The 14,516-nt window shown below is 31.3% G+C and overlaps 2 protein-coding genes across 2 annotated transcripts; one reads left to right on the top strand and one right to left on the bottom strand.

Moving 5' to 3' along the window:
* Nucleotides 1–2,297: 2,297 nt before the first annotated feature.
* LOC139857596 (uncharacterized) lies at nucleotides 2,298–3,349 on the bottom strand. Its single transcript, XM_071846411.1, has 2 exons — nucleotides 3,056–3,349; nucleotides 2,298–2,804 (listed from the first exon to the last, which is right to left on the bottom strand). Exons 1-2 carry the CDS (start codon nucleotides 3,307–3,309, stop codon nucleotides 2,423–2,425), a joined length of 636 nt encoding a protein of 211 aa, XP_071702512.1. The 5' UTR covers nucleotides 3,310–3,349; the 3' UTR covers nucleotides 2,298–2,422.
* A 4,555-nt stretch (nucleotides 3,350–7,904) lies between these two features.
* Nucleotides 7,905–9,660, top strand: LOC139857597 (light-harvesting complex-like protein OHP2, chloroplastic). The gene is made up of 2 exons (XM_071846412.1): nucleotides 7,905–8,427; nucleotides 9,392–9,660. Exons 1-2 carry the CDS (start codon nucleotides 8,027–8,029, stop codon nucleotides 9,504–9,506), a joined length of 516 nt encoding a protein of 171 aa, XP_071702513.1. The 5' UTR covers nucleotides 7,905–8,026; the 3' UTR covers nucleotides 9,507–9,660.
* The last annotated feature ends 4,856 nt before the right edge of the window (nucleotides 9,661–14,516 follow it).

Below are 14,516 nucleotides of genomic sequence, written 5' to 3'. Positions count from 1 at the left end.
AATGAATTTCCTGTTCCGTTTCAGCGTTACAGGATGATCAAACCTACTTTGTATATGCTATTTGATAAGATTTATATGAGGATTTTGAAAAGTTAGTTGACGGTTGCAAGTTGGTTTAAACGCGAATCTAGTAACGTAATAACATTATTTTTGTCAACGCGTATAACTTTTCTAACGACAACTCATGAAAATTTGATTCTACCATTTTCATGTCGTCTTGTTTTTATTTTTTCTATCTTATTTTATTTATATATTTATATTTATTTTATTATTATTTTCGGCCGGAGGTCCTCACGGAAGCAATCTCCTACCCCGAAGTAGAGAGATTGCTTCCGTGAGGACCTCCAACCAAAAAATAATAAAATAAAATAAATATAAATAAAATAATATAAAATAAAATAAAAATAAAAACAAGACGTCATGGAAAATGGTAGAATCAAATTTCCATTGAGTTTTAAGCATGCCTGAGATTCAATCTAGGCTCTAAGCGGCAGTCAAGTCGCCAATAAATCGACGCTTGTTGTTACCTCAAATAATAGAGTCGAAAAACATTGAAAAAAAGAACACAAAAGGCATGCCAGGTGGGAGTTGTTGCACAAGCAAAGAACCAACCACTTGTAACATGACAAACACCACTCATGCACCTTTACGGTTGACATCCCCTTATATAAGTAAGTACGGAGTAATTATTATTTATTTCCCTAAAATGTTGTTCCCGCTTGACTTAATTACACTGTTAGTCTTTAATGTTTTACATTTTTTTCATCATTGTCCCTAAAGTATTTTTGTTTCATCCTTATCTTTTTAGTAACGATATGGTTTCATTTAAATCCCCATGGTTAACTGTCATTAACTCAATCCGTTAATTAGGGATCTAAATGAAACCATATCATAACTTTAAGGGTTAAGATGAAATAAAAATACTTTAGGGACAAGGATGAAAAAAAAAGATAAAATCTTAAGGACCAAGGGCGTAATTAAGTCTTAAATTTTTCCATAACATGTTTTAGATCAATTTTGTCCATTTTTGCTGCTGTCAAATTGTGATACAATTAGGGATCGCAATGGGCGGAAAAATAAATTGTGACTCGAGGGTATCCATACTTGTGATGATCGGGTATTTTCATAAAACTTACCTGCTGGTACGGGACAAGTAAAATTATATACTCGTTGGTGAGTTGCAGGCAGATCATGGATATATGATATCCATTGCGGGTAAAATGTGACCTGCTTACACGTTACACGCGTTGCATAAAATCCATACTCTTATCCAAATATTAAGTAGTCCAAATATTAAGGGACCGGATTCTGCATCTTCTTCGTCAAATCAAAAACTCATGAACAAAAACTCCAGTAACAAAAACACATCTCAAAATTCTCTAATTTGATGCAGATCTTTTCAACTCAAAAATCTCTAACAGAGATAATCTCTAAGTAACAGAATAATAGGTTCGTATATCAAATTGTATATCTGCTTCAAATCTCCACAGCCATATACACCTACTATTTAGATCTAGAAGCAATATGAAACTGACTTTGCATAATTGCTTTAGAACTCCGATTAACATCAAGAACGATCACCGTCGCCGGTTTGATTACCGGAAGAGAACTCCGATGAACACACCGCCGACCAAATGCTACTCCTCTGATGAACTCCGTGACGAAATCATATCTGAAAAACGATTGTGTTTATCTTGTGCGGTTGTCGCTTGTAAATAACTTCTAGGGGATCTGGTGTTGTGAAATCCGTTTTAATACTTAGTTATAAAGTAAGTTTTTTGCTGCTATATGTATTTGGGATTGTTATTATTTTTTTTTTTTACAATATATAACTACCAAACAATATAGTAATTAATTCATTATGTTCTTTAAGTAATTTATTTGTTGATTGGATTTGTGTTGCTATTTCTTATATATAAGCTATACATAAAAACGTTAAATTTTAATAGGGAAAATTATTTGAAAATGTATCACCCCATATTTTTTTTGGATTTATAGTTTTTCCTTTAATATGTATTAAACACCATTATATTTAACTACTCGGACTCAATATATTTTCCGAACTTGTAGTTCTTTTTAAATTAAAAAATAACTAAAATAGCATTAAAATATAATTAGTACTGAAAAACTTTCAGGACCCCATTGAGTTTGAGTTTGCATCCTAGAATCGCCACTGTCACTGACCGATAGCTAACAAACAAGCACATATGCTTACTTATATATAGGTGGTTATTTTGCAGATAAACAGAGTATACACACGCACTGAGAAATTACGAAGCAGCCACATTTGTTTCGGAGAAAAAGAGAATTATCATTAACAAAAAAGAATCCATTCATCAAATTGATGAAAGGAGCCTACTGCAAAAACAAATACAACTTGTGTAGGCCCATTAGGATACCAAACTAACAAGTCCTACTACTATCATAAGGATTTAAACCGAATGGCATAAAAGAGCAAGCAGCCACATAGTAGCCAAAATGGATGAAACATAAACCACCATCCCCCCATCTTGGCCTTTTCATTATTATTATCTGATGCTTTAAATGCAGCTTCCACATATTCAACATTACTAGGTTGTTTCACTCCAACTGCTTTAGATGATGTGCTGTCAAGTTCCATAAGTTGAGTACCTTCTTCTTCTTCTTCTTCTTCTTCTTCAAGTGAAGCATCATCAGAGATCTCCTCCTCCTCTTCTTCAAGTTCCGTAAGTTGAGCACGTTTGTATCGTTCCTGTTTTTTTTTCGTCTCGAGGCGCCGGATCTCCTCTTCTTCAAGTGAAGCATCAGAGATGAACTTAGGCTTTCTGTCAGTATCACAAACAACTAGTGATCAAAACACACACACTGCAAGTACAATACTCTAGCAATAGTAATAATATCATCAAATCAAATGTAGTATATAAAAAAAGCAAACAAGCAAGCAAGCCAATATATTTTATCTCCACTCTTTCTGTCTCAATTATTTGTTTCAAATTATCTCTTATAATATAATATAATATATATCGATATCGATGATGATAAAAAAAAAAAAAAAAAAAAAAAAAAGCTAATTAACCTGGATAGGAGGACGTCACGACTAAGCGTCCAAGCATGAGGTCGAACATGTTTAATGTGGCTGTTGTCATCTTTATTAGCAGCAGCAACAAATGTCTCAATCCGCTCCTTATAACAGTAACAGTCCTTCTTCATTGGACTCAACAAGTTGACAACATCAACAGCTATACCCTCTTTCTTTATATACATTCCAAGCTCCTCTGAGTATTTGATATTACCGATATCAATAGGACTAGCACAGACCAAACATAACATACTATTATTAGTCTAGTAGATAGAAGATAAGAAAAAAAGTAGTAATAGTCAGCTGAAACATTTATTTAAGCATAATAATCAACAAACACATACCCTCCAAGAAAGAAAAAAACCCTTTTTAGGCAATTGCTTGGATAGCTACGCAGTATACTCTTGGACAAGTGGTACCCATAATTATATATATATATATATATATATATATATATATATATATATATATATATATATACATATATATATATATATATATATATATATATATATATATAAGGTCAGGATCAATGGGGAAGTAACCAATCGGGGGGAAGCGGGGGAAGCAAATTTATTTTATTTTTTTTTCGTTTTTTTTGGAATTTTTTTTCCGGCATCAAGATCACACGAAAATATGAACATTTAGAAGAGACACTTTGTGATGAATGTTATTATTTAGGCGGAAAAACGATCGACAAAAATAACATTCAAGATAATATTGTTCGTGAAGAATATGAACGTTTTTTTTTCCATGTTTTGTGAAGTAAAATTTAGCCCGATTTAGAGTTTAGGGTTTAGGGTTTAGGATTTAGGGTTTAGGGTTTGGTGTTTTGTGTTTATTCCATAAACCCAAAACACCAAACCCTAAAAACTAAACCCTAAACCCTAAACCCTAAACCGTTCGTGTTAAAAACTCAATCTAAATCCTATTTCTAAACCCTAAATCTAAACCCTAAACCCTAAATTTCTAAACCCTAATATCTAAACCCTAATATCTAAACCCCAATAGCTAAAACCTCAACATACGCTCGGAAAACACGATAATTGTTATATATTACTTCTTCGAGCGTTTTCCCGCCAAAATAAAAAGATTTATCACAAAGTGTCTCTACTAAATGTTCATATTTTCATCCCATCTATAATGTTCGTGAACAAATTTTTTTTCAAAATACGAAGGAAAAAAAGTTTTTGCTTCCTCCCGCTTCCCCCGATTGGTTACTTCCCTCTTGATCCTACAACTATATATATATATATATATATATATATATATATATATATATATATATATATATATATATATATATATATATATATATATACATATATATATATATATATAACTTTTTCAATTCATGATCTGCTCTACGAAGGGAAAAGTGAGTTGCAAGTCGAGAAAGAGAGAGAACTGCCTAAAAGGAGAAGTCAAAAAATGAGTCCTCGTATATATATATATATATATATATATATATATATATATATATATATATATATATATATATATATATATATATATATATATATATTTTATTTTATTTATTTATTTTTTTTTTTGGGTAACGGTGGAACCCCAACTACGAAGCAGGCACATTGGCCCCAACGCAGCGGGTAAACCGCCGGGTAAACCGCAAGCCGACTCTCACGGTTACCAGGTAAAGCATCCTCAGGTGAGCTCCCTTTTTGAACGAGATGGCAGTGCCAAGAATCGAACCCGGGTGGCTCCCTTCACTGGAAGTGTCGGTGGCCATCCAGGCTATGCCTGGATAATATATATATATATATATATATATTTACAAACACAAGTGAGTACATACGTAGGAAGCTAACCTGGGTTGTAATATTTAAGGATGCCAAGGATTTTATCAACATCACTCGTAGGTTCAACTAAGATTTTATTAGCACCCATTCCCAATATGCCTATAGCATTCTTCGGATTAGACTGCAACAAAACAATTACAACATTTGGTGACATGTCCATATGCACAACAATCAGTTGTTAACCTAAATCAAAAAGAAATAATAAATATTGAAGAATAATATAACAACTATTAATTAATATAATCTAATAATAATACTGGAACAATACAGATATACAGGAAGAAAAAAAAAAACAACTACTTTATTATTATTATATTATTATAACTTAAACTTATATTATATAATGGTTAATAATAACTATAATTAGAGCTCTCTTTTATTCGGATTTGACACAAGTGAGACACACACACACACACACACACACACACACACACACACACACACATATTAGTTGTTAATCTAAACTAAGGAAAGAAGAGACCTTGAGTTTAGCACGGCAATACGATCGAACACAATTAATTTGAAGATTATAGCAATACTGATTTTCAGACGACCTCATCCAGTTACAATTGTCGATACAGATCATGATAGCCTCCTAGATTATCAACAAACCAAGTTTGATTAGATAGATAAATAAATAAATACACACACACACATATACATATATACATATACATATACATATACATATACATATATAGCATCTAAATAATAAAGAAAGAAAGATAGAAATATAGAAAACAGCAAGCGTCATTATCACAAAGAGCTAGTACGTAATCAAAACACACACACACACACACACGCAGATAGTACGTACAATACTCTAGCAATAGTAATATCAAATATATCGATGATGATAAAAACCTAGTTAACCTGGATAGGACGTCACGACTAAGCGTCCAAGCATGAGGTCGGACATGTTTAATGTGGCTGTTGTCATCTTTATTAGCAGCAGCAACAAATGCCTCAAGCTCACTCGTCCAATAACCGTCGTTCTGATTCTTTGAAAAGAAGTCGACAACATCAACAGCTATACCCTCTTCTTTTAACGACATTCCAAACTCCTCCAAGCATTTGATACCGACATCAGTAGGACTGGCAGACCAAACATAACATAACATACTATTATTAGTCTAGTAGATAGAAGATAAGAAAAAAGTAGTAATAGTCAGCTGAAACATTTATTTAAGCATAATAATCAACAAACACATACCCTCCAAGAAAGAAAATAATCCTTTTTAGGCAATTATTACTTGGATAATTAAGCAATATCTGCCTGGAAGTAGTGAGCCCTTTAAGAAAATGCAACTTACCACCTAATACGGATACATCTGAGAGACAAACAAGGTGAAATTGATACATTACTATATAAATAAATAAAAACAAGAGTACGTAGGAAGCTAACCATCACGATTAAGGTAATGTTTAAGCTTGCCAATGATTTTATCAACATCACTAGTAGGTTCAATCAGGTTTTTATCAGTCCCCATTCCCACTATGCCTATAGCTAGCATTCTTCGGATTAGACTGTAACAAAACAATTACAACATTTGGTGACATGTCCAAATGCACAATCAGTTGTTAACCTAAATCAAAAAGAAAAAAAAGATATTGAAAAATAATAATTAATAATAATAATGGAATCATACAATTACAATGCATGAGTAAAGAGAAACTTTATTATTACGAGTAGTTGTTAACCTAGCTATTAAGAAAAGAAGAGACCTTGAGTTTAGCACGGCAATACGATCGAACACAGTTATATTGAATATTATAGGTATACCGATTCTCGAACCCCTTCATCCATTCACAATTGTCGATACAGATCATAATAGTCTCCTAGATGATTATCAACAAACTATGTCTGATTAGATAAATCTATAGATAGATAGCATACAAAACTGAAACGAAATAGAGAAGGAAACGATACCTCAGCCGCCATGGGAATGAAATTGACCAAACGGTTCGAGATTATAAACCCTAATCGATTAATTGCAAATTGGATGAAAATGGAAAATAAAGAAATCCTCGATCGGCTTCTTATGTGTATATCCGCATGCAGTTCTTCTAGTTTACCCTCTTACGAAACTTTCAGGAGAGAGTTACAAAACAGCCCCTAAGCTTATTAATTTTTTGAATGTGTTCAAATAAGGCTATAAAATTAAATCTCATTTCGTTATCTCATCTCACTATCTCATAACAAAGTCTTTATTAGCAAAGACGAACTAATCGCAAAGGTATAACAAATTGCCAGAGCCAGAAATATATTTAGGTTTTTAAATACGACTTTGTATTGAAATTCTTTGTTTTTAATTTTAGTTGAACACTCTTTTGAAGAATGAAATCTAATTGATAATTTGAAATTTGAATATATGTAGACGAAGTTAGGAGTTTCCTCTCATCCTTTAGAATGTGTTCCAGAGTTTTAACTTAAAAAGAAATGAAAGGGAATGAAATTTTTTTTAATCTATTGGTGTTTCCGAGTTTTTACATGAAAAAAAAAAAAGAAGGGGAGGAAGTGGATTGATCATTTGAATGTAATTTTCACTCAAATACATCCTTCCAAATTGGAAGAATCCAACTCCCATTCCCTTCATTTTCCTTCATCTCATTTCATTTTCTTCTTAAAATAATTTTGAAACGGAGCCTTAGACCGGTAAATAACATCTTAACATTTCGAAAGGGTTGAGCAAGGAAATAACTACACTTGATAATTTATCATTTTTCTTAATTTGATGACAACTCTAAAATCTAAGCTAAGGTGGTCGGTCGTTAAGAGGTCATATTTATCATTTTTCTTAATTTGATGAAAAATGTAAAAGCTATAATTTAAAAAGTTATTGACTTGTTAATTGTTTAATGTACTACTAACATACAAGATTATTATTCATTTATTTTATTTAATAATTATAGTTATATTATTATTTATTATTTATTATTTATTATTATAATTAATATTAAAATAAAAAGTAGCTAAGCCTAAAACATTAGTGATGTGGAGTAGTTCTGCAAGACTTGGCCACCTCTTGTACACATAACAATTCTTCAAACTCAAATCAAAATTATCGGAGTATATCTTTTATCCACTTCCATTTTCAAAACAAAAAACCCCCAAAATTCCCCCCAAATTGCAAAACCTTGAAATATAAAAATGTCAGTAGCTTCAATTCAATGCATCAGAATCACGAATTCATCATCGAATCCATTTAATTCCTCAATCACTGCTTCTAAATTTTGTTTTTCTTCAACCAATCCAAGTCTAATCACCATAAAATGTACTCAATCTGATAATAGTCCGTTGCGTAGACCATCAATTGCTACCCCACCGGTCAAACCTACTCCGGCGAGCCCACCCCCGTCTCCAGTTTCTCCTTCACTTCCGGTGACGCCGCAGCCGGCGGTGGTAGCGGCAGGTCATAATGTAGTGACGATGGAATTTCAGAGACAAAAAGCCAAGGAAATTCAGCAGTATTTTAAGCAAAAGAAACTTGAAGAATCAAATCAAGGACCTTTTTTTGGATTTATTGCTAAAAATGAAATCTCCAATGGCAGGTTTGTTGCTAATTGTGATACTTTTGTAATTTTGACTATAGTAGTCAAAACTGGTGATATTGTACTTCTGTTGAATTTAGTGTGATTGGAGCTATAGGATGTTGGGTCCTAGTTGTGAATCATGACAATATATTCTTTTAAACGAGTATTTAATTTAATTGTGTTAATTTTGAATTGAAATGCGATGACTTTGACTATTTTCTGTGAAAATTAGATTAGAATTAGAATTAGAATTATATAATACCATAATCACATTATTGAAGTTAAATACTCCTTAATTAAATCTTACCCTTAATCCTATGACGATTGTTGAACGGTCAGTTCGCAACAAGGTAACCATAGGAACAAGGTAGCCATAGGAAGAACATGCCAAAATCATAAAGCCTCAGTTCTGTTAAAAGCTACAAAATCAACCACAATAATCACATTGTAGTTATTTAATTTATCTGAAAGAAATTAGCTTTAGGACTACATTCCAAATTATCTGTTAAAAGTGATTATTTGGTTTCTAATCCTCATTTTGCATCAAAGATTGGAAAATTATATTTAGAATGCTTTTGCATCCAAAATTTCTCTTAGAGTCTTAGCTAAATATACTGCGAGTAGTATGGTAGTATAGTTACAGTTTACTGATTAGGTCCATATGAAAGCTTATTTTGTTAATATCAAAGATGGTATGTATGTTGGACAATTGATTAACAGTCAGTCATAATACGTTTTTGTTGAACTGTTAATGAAGCTATAGGTTGCAAGTTTCATCAGATATATCGAGTGTTTATTTTTTGTGCGATTGTTTCTGGTCAATAGACTAATAGTCTGGACTATATAGCATTGTGATAACTTAGGTTCTATTAGTGGTATACACTTCACCATGTTATGTTCCATTTGTAAGGCATTGTTACATAATTTAAGTAGACGGGACCCATACTTGGATATAGTAATATATAATTGTTGGATTGTGTAGATGGGCGATGTTCGGGTTTGCAGTTGGGATGTTAACGGAGTATGCAACAGGATCAGACTTTGTTGATCAAGTAAAGATTCTCCTCTCCAATTTTGGGATTCTGGATTTGGAATGAGCATTTTGTCTCTCTAGTCTAGTAGTGTACGTGAGAGAATTGTCATTGTAAATGACACTACAATACATGTTACACCTTTGATTCGGGAAATTGCATTTATTATAAGTACATATATATTGTTATTATTCGTGTAACATGTGTAGTTTATAAAGAAGTTTTATCGGTTGTGTAATTCCATTAGTCTCTTGCACATCCTCCCTGCGGTGCCCCATTTAGCATGATCCATTTAGCACGATCAAAGTAAACTAACTATTCCTCATACCTTACGTCCCTACTTATGTGGGATTGAGTTTTGTTGTTGTTGTAAAGTAAACTAATTATTCTGACATTTCAAGGTATCTAGACCAACTACTTGTTGGGTCATGACTCATGATAATAAATCTTTCAATTGATAAAAGGTTGGACCAAGATGTTGTGAACCAATGAGGGTTATAAGAGAAGTCTCTGTAAATTATGGATGGTCTTGGGTCACGAAATCTTACTAAATTGAGTGGCTCAAATGTCAGATGTCTCAAACTTGAGGGACCTGTATGTAATTTTTGTACATAAGCACAACTGAGTGACTGAGTAGTTTACATTACATTGTGTTCTTTCTTTACGAGGTTCGTAAGCTTGTTAACTGTTCAAATTTATTTATTTATTTATGCTATAAAAAGGGAAGTTATAATTGAGTTGTAATCGCTTGCATCCAACAACAATAACAACAACAAAATCCAATATCACATGAGTGGTGTATGAGGAGGTGAGATGTAGACAATCATTTCCCTATCTGAAAATAAAAACAAGTCATTTCTCCACTCATAGTGAAACACTCTCAGTAGAGAAAGTCATCCATTTATCTATTCGACGGATAAAGAGATTGCTTCTGAGTGGACCTCCGGCCAATAAGTAGGATTTTTTTTATATAAAAGAATAGTAAAATAAAATTGAGACACCATTAAAAAAGTAGAATTAAATTTACATGGATTTTAGATCCTGCTTGAAATTCAATTTAGGTTTTAAACGGCAATCAAGAAGCCAATAAATCGACGCTTGCTGTTGACCTAAAAATAGAGCGAACCCCTTGCATCCAACAAATTGTTTGAAATCCAAGAGATCAATGAGAGCGTGACATGTGGCGCGACAATCACATTTGATTGAAAAATATATATTTTAAAAAAAAAATCAATTTTTTTTAATAAAAATGTAGCCTAATTTTTTTTTTTTAAAAAAAAAAGGGTAAACCGACCATTTGGCGGCTCCACACCAACCGATTTACGACCAACATGTAAGAGGTAAATCGCGTAACCAATGCTTAAAGGGACATGGGGCAGGGATTGACCATTAACTCATGACCACCGCGGTATGTTGCATGTCTTTCAACCACTAGGCTACCATCACGGGGACATGTAGCCCGATTTAGAGTTTAGAGTTTAGGACTTAGGACTTTGGGTTTAGTCCCTAAACCCAAAACCCTAAACACCGAACCCCGAATTCTAAACCGTTCGTGTTAAAAACTCAATCTAAACCCTAAAACTAAACCCTAAACCCTAAGCCCTAACTTCTAAACCCCAATTTCTAAACCCTAATTGCTAAATCTCAAACCCTGTATATAGAGTTTAGGGTTTAGAATTAAGGGTTTAGAGTTGGTCTAGGGTTTAGTTATTATGGTTGGTTTAGAGTTTAGGGTTGATTTAGGATTTAGGGTTGGTTTAGGGTTAAGGGTTAAGGAAGTCAATCACATGTGATGAAGTAGTTTTGACTACATGTGAAAACAAGTGATTGTCGCGCTCTCATTGGTCTCTTGAATTTCAAGCAAATTGTTGGATTCATTTGAATATTCCACATTTATGATTATGAGTTACATACTTAAACAACATAGACGTGGTCTAAGTGTGCCAATTGAGAGAGGCGATGGGAAGATATTGATGGTTGACTTTACCATTTGACCATCAATTTTTTATACATACATTACATTATATAAAACACGGTTTTTTCTGTTTATGTGACAGCTTGTGGTGAATTTTGTTTATGTGTCACTTTGTGATTTATTATGTAGATACCCGTCCTAATCCATCTGGACGAAGTCCATATCGATTATAAACGATTCACAATAGTTGATTTCATTGCGAGGTACTTGACCTCTATATGATACATTTTACAAACATTGCATTCGTTTTTAAAAAGACAAACTTTCAATACATCGAAAGTTGACGGCATGCATACCATTTCATAATATATCTAAACTATAAATGACTTAATAATAATCTTGATGAACTCGACGACTCGAATGCAACGTGTTTTGAAATATGTCATGAATGATTCCAAGTAATGTCTCTAAAATGAGCAAATGCACAGCTGAAGATTTCTTTCATACCTGAGAATAAACATGCTTTAAAATGTCAACCAAAAGGTTAGTGAGTTCATTAGTTTAACATAAATAATCATTTCCATCAATTTAATAAACTACAAGATTTTCATTTTCAGTTCTCATAAATATACGTCCCATGCATAGAGACAAAAATATCATTCATATGGATTGAACACCTGGTAACCGACATTAACAAGATGCATATAAGAATATCCCCTATCATTCCGGGAAATCCTTCAGACATGATAAAAACAACATCGAAGTACTAAAGCATCCGGTACTTTGGATGGGGTTCGTCGGGCCCATAGATCTATCTTTAGGATTCGCGTCAATTAGGCGTGCACTAATTCTCAAAATTAGTGATGTTCCCTAATTCTTAGGCTACCAAGCTAAAAGGGGCATATTCGGCTTCGATCATTCAATCATATAATGCAGTTTTGATTACTTGTGTCTATTTCGTAAAACATTTATAAAAATTTCGCATGTATTCTCAGCCCAAAAATATAAAGGGTAAAAAGGCAAATGAAACTCACTGTACTGTATTTTGTAGTAAAAATACATATGACGACATTTGAACAATGCAGGGTTGGCCTCGGATTCACGAACCTATATCATTGTGTATTTATATTAACACACGTAATTGTAATCGAACAAATATATAAATAAATTTATTAATTGTATTATTTTTATATTATTAATACATATATATATATTTCTTATAAAAAAATATTAATTTTTCTTATGTTATATGTATTAACTATATATTATTTGTTTGTTAAAAATAATAGTTATAATGATACTAAAATAATATTAATATCGGTAAAAATGTTAATAACTATAATACTTGATATTACTAATAAGGGTAATAATGTTAGTAATTCTATTAATGATAATAATAATGATATTAATAATAATAATTGTAAAAATATTAATTTTACTATTAAAGATGTTTATGATAATGATTTTAATAATTATATAATAACGATACTCATGATAATATTAATAATAATTCTTTTAATGATTTGTTATCATGATAATAATAATAATACATAATGATAATACTAATAATTATAGAATGTTACTAATACTAATATTTATGGAACTAATACTAATTTATATTATTTCCATAATACTAGTAATAATAATAATCCTAATAACTATAATAATAATAATAATAATACTTAATTGATAAAACTACAATAATAATAACATTAATAACACTTATAATACTAATTATAACAATTATAATCATAATAATAACAATAATAACAATAATAATAATAATAATAATAATAATAATAATAATAATAATAATAATAATAATAATAATAATAATAATAATAATAATAAAAATAATAATGATAATAAAAATAAGTTAATAAGTGGGATACCTTTAAATGCTAAAAAAATAGTAAACCGTCCAAGCTGGGATTCGAACCCTCGACCTCTCGCTCAAACGAACACACACTCAACCACTCCCCTGATTCTGCTTTTCTGTTTTAATTCACCTTTTTATTATATAAAAACCTTATCACCGTGTTCTTATTACTTCTCCACCTTCATCAGTTTAGATTTACCAAGGTTCAAACCCAAAACAAAACGTTTTATCATTCTTTTTATCATTTAATCGAATTAAAGTTACCAGTTGCGAGTATCAGATTTGTTTTAAAACATAAAATAAAAAGAAAAAAAAATTTGTATCAGTTCTTGAAGAACAATTTTGATTCGAATTTGATTTCAAAAATTTAGAAAGTTTCAGGCTATAATTATAACATGAAAAAGGTTTCAATCCATTCATATAAACTTTATAAATTATTAATTTAACAGAAAACATCAAAACTAATTCGTATTTTACTATGAACAATCCTTTTGACTTTTCATTGTTAAACTTTGACTCGACGATTAATGATTAATACGATAAATTAAAGCTTGTAAAATTCCAGATAGTTTGATTAATGGATTCCAAACACGACTGCATTTCTACATTTTTAAAATTTACTCAATTTCATTGTATTGAATATCACAGTTAATATAACTATGAACATCAAACCAAATTTTAATTTTTAAAACGTTTTAGATTAATATTCCAACATGAAAAAGGTTTTAAATCAATGTTATAAACTTTCTGAATCCTTAAATCGTCTTAAAACATAAAGATGAATTCGAATTTTACCAGGAACGGATCGGTTGACTTTTTGAGATGAAACTTTGACTCCTAAATTCGAATTTGATATAGAAATTTGGTTAGTGAAACTTTCCAGTTTGTTTAGATGAATTATTTCCAACAATCCTGCATTAACCCTTTTTGAAATCTATTGTAAAATTGACCTTTTTGAAAAATCAAGCCAAGAACATGGCAGAAACTGTCCCTTCGTATTTTTCTGATTAAATTTGGTTTTATTAAAAGTTGTTACTGAATTCTGTGGTTTGTAACAGATAATGTGAGGTTGTATGGTCTTAATTAACATCTGTAAAGAATTTCTTTATAGCAAGTTGATCGACAACAATATAATTGATCAGTACGAATATATATAAAAAATATTAAGGTCAGATTGTGATTCTATTATAGATTGTACGATTGATTTGGGTGTTTAACGTTTTCAGAGACAGAAGACAAAATTTGTTAGAGTGTGATTAAAATAGGAAACGAATTTTTAAAG

This window comes from Rutidosis leptorrhynchoides, chromosome 7, assembly GCF_046630445.1.
Source record: "Rutidosis leptorrhynchoides isolate AG116_Rl617_1_P2 chromosome 7, CSIRO_AGI_Rlap_v1, whole genome shotgun sequence".
NCBI classification, from domain to species: domain Eukaryota; kingdom Viridiplantae; phylum Streptophyta; class Magnoliopsida; order Asterales; family Asteraceae; genus Rutidosis; species Rutidosis leptorrhynchoides.
Note: the sequence above shows the minus strand (reverse complement) of the source record. Positions and strands in the feature narration are given on the sequence as shown.

Coding starts and splice junctions, on each gene's coding strand:
- LOC139857597 (XM_071846412.1), top strand. CDS start 8,027: ATGTCAGTAGCTTCAATTCAATGCATCAGAATCACGAATTCATCATCG. Junction 8,428..9,391: donor AATGAAATCTCCAATGGCAG/GTTTGTTGCTAA, acceptor TGGATTGTGTAG/ATGGGCGATGTTCGGGTTTG.
- LOC139857596 (XM_071846411.1), bottom strand. CDS start 3,309: ATGTTATGTTTGGTCTGTGCTAGTCCTATTGATATCGGTAATATCAAA. Junction 2,805..3,055: donor CGTGACGTCCTCCTATCCAG/GTTAATTAGCTT, acceptor TGATACTGACAG/AAAGCCTAAGTTCATCTCTG.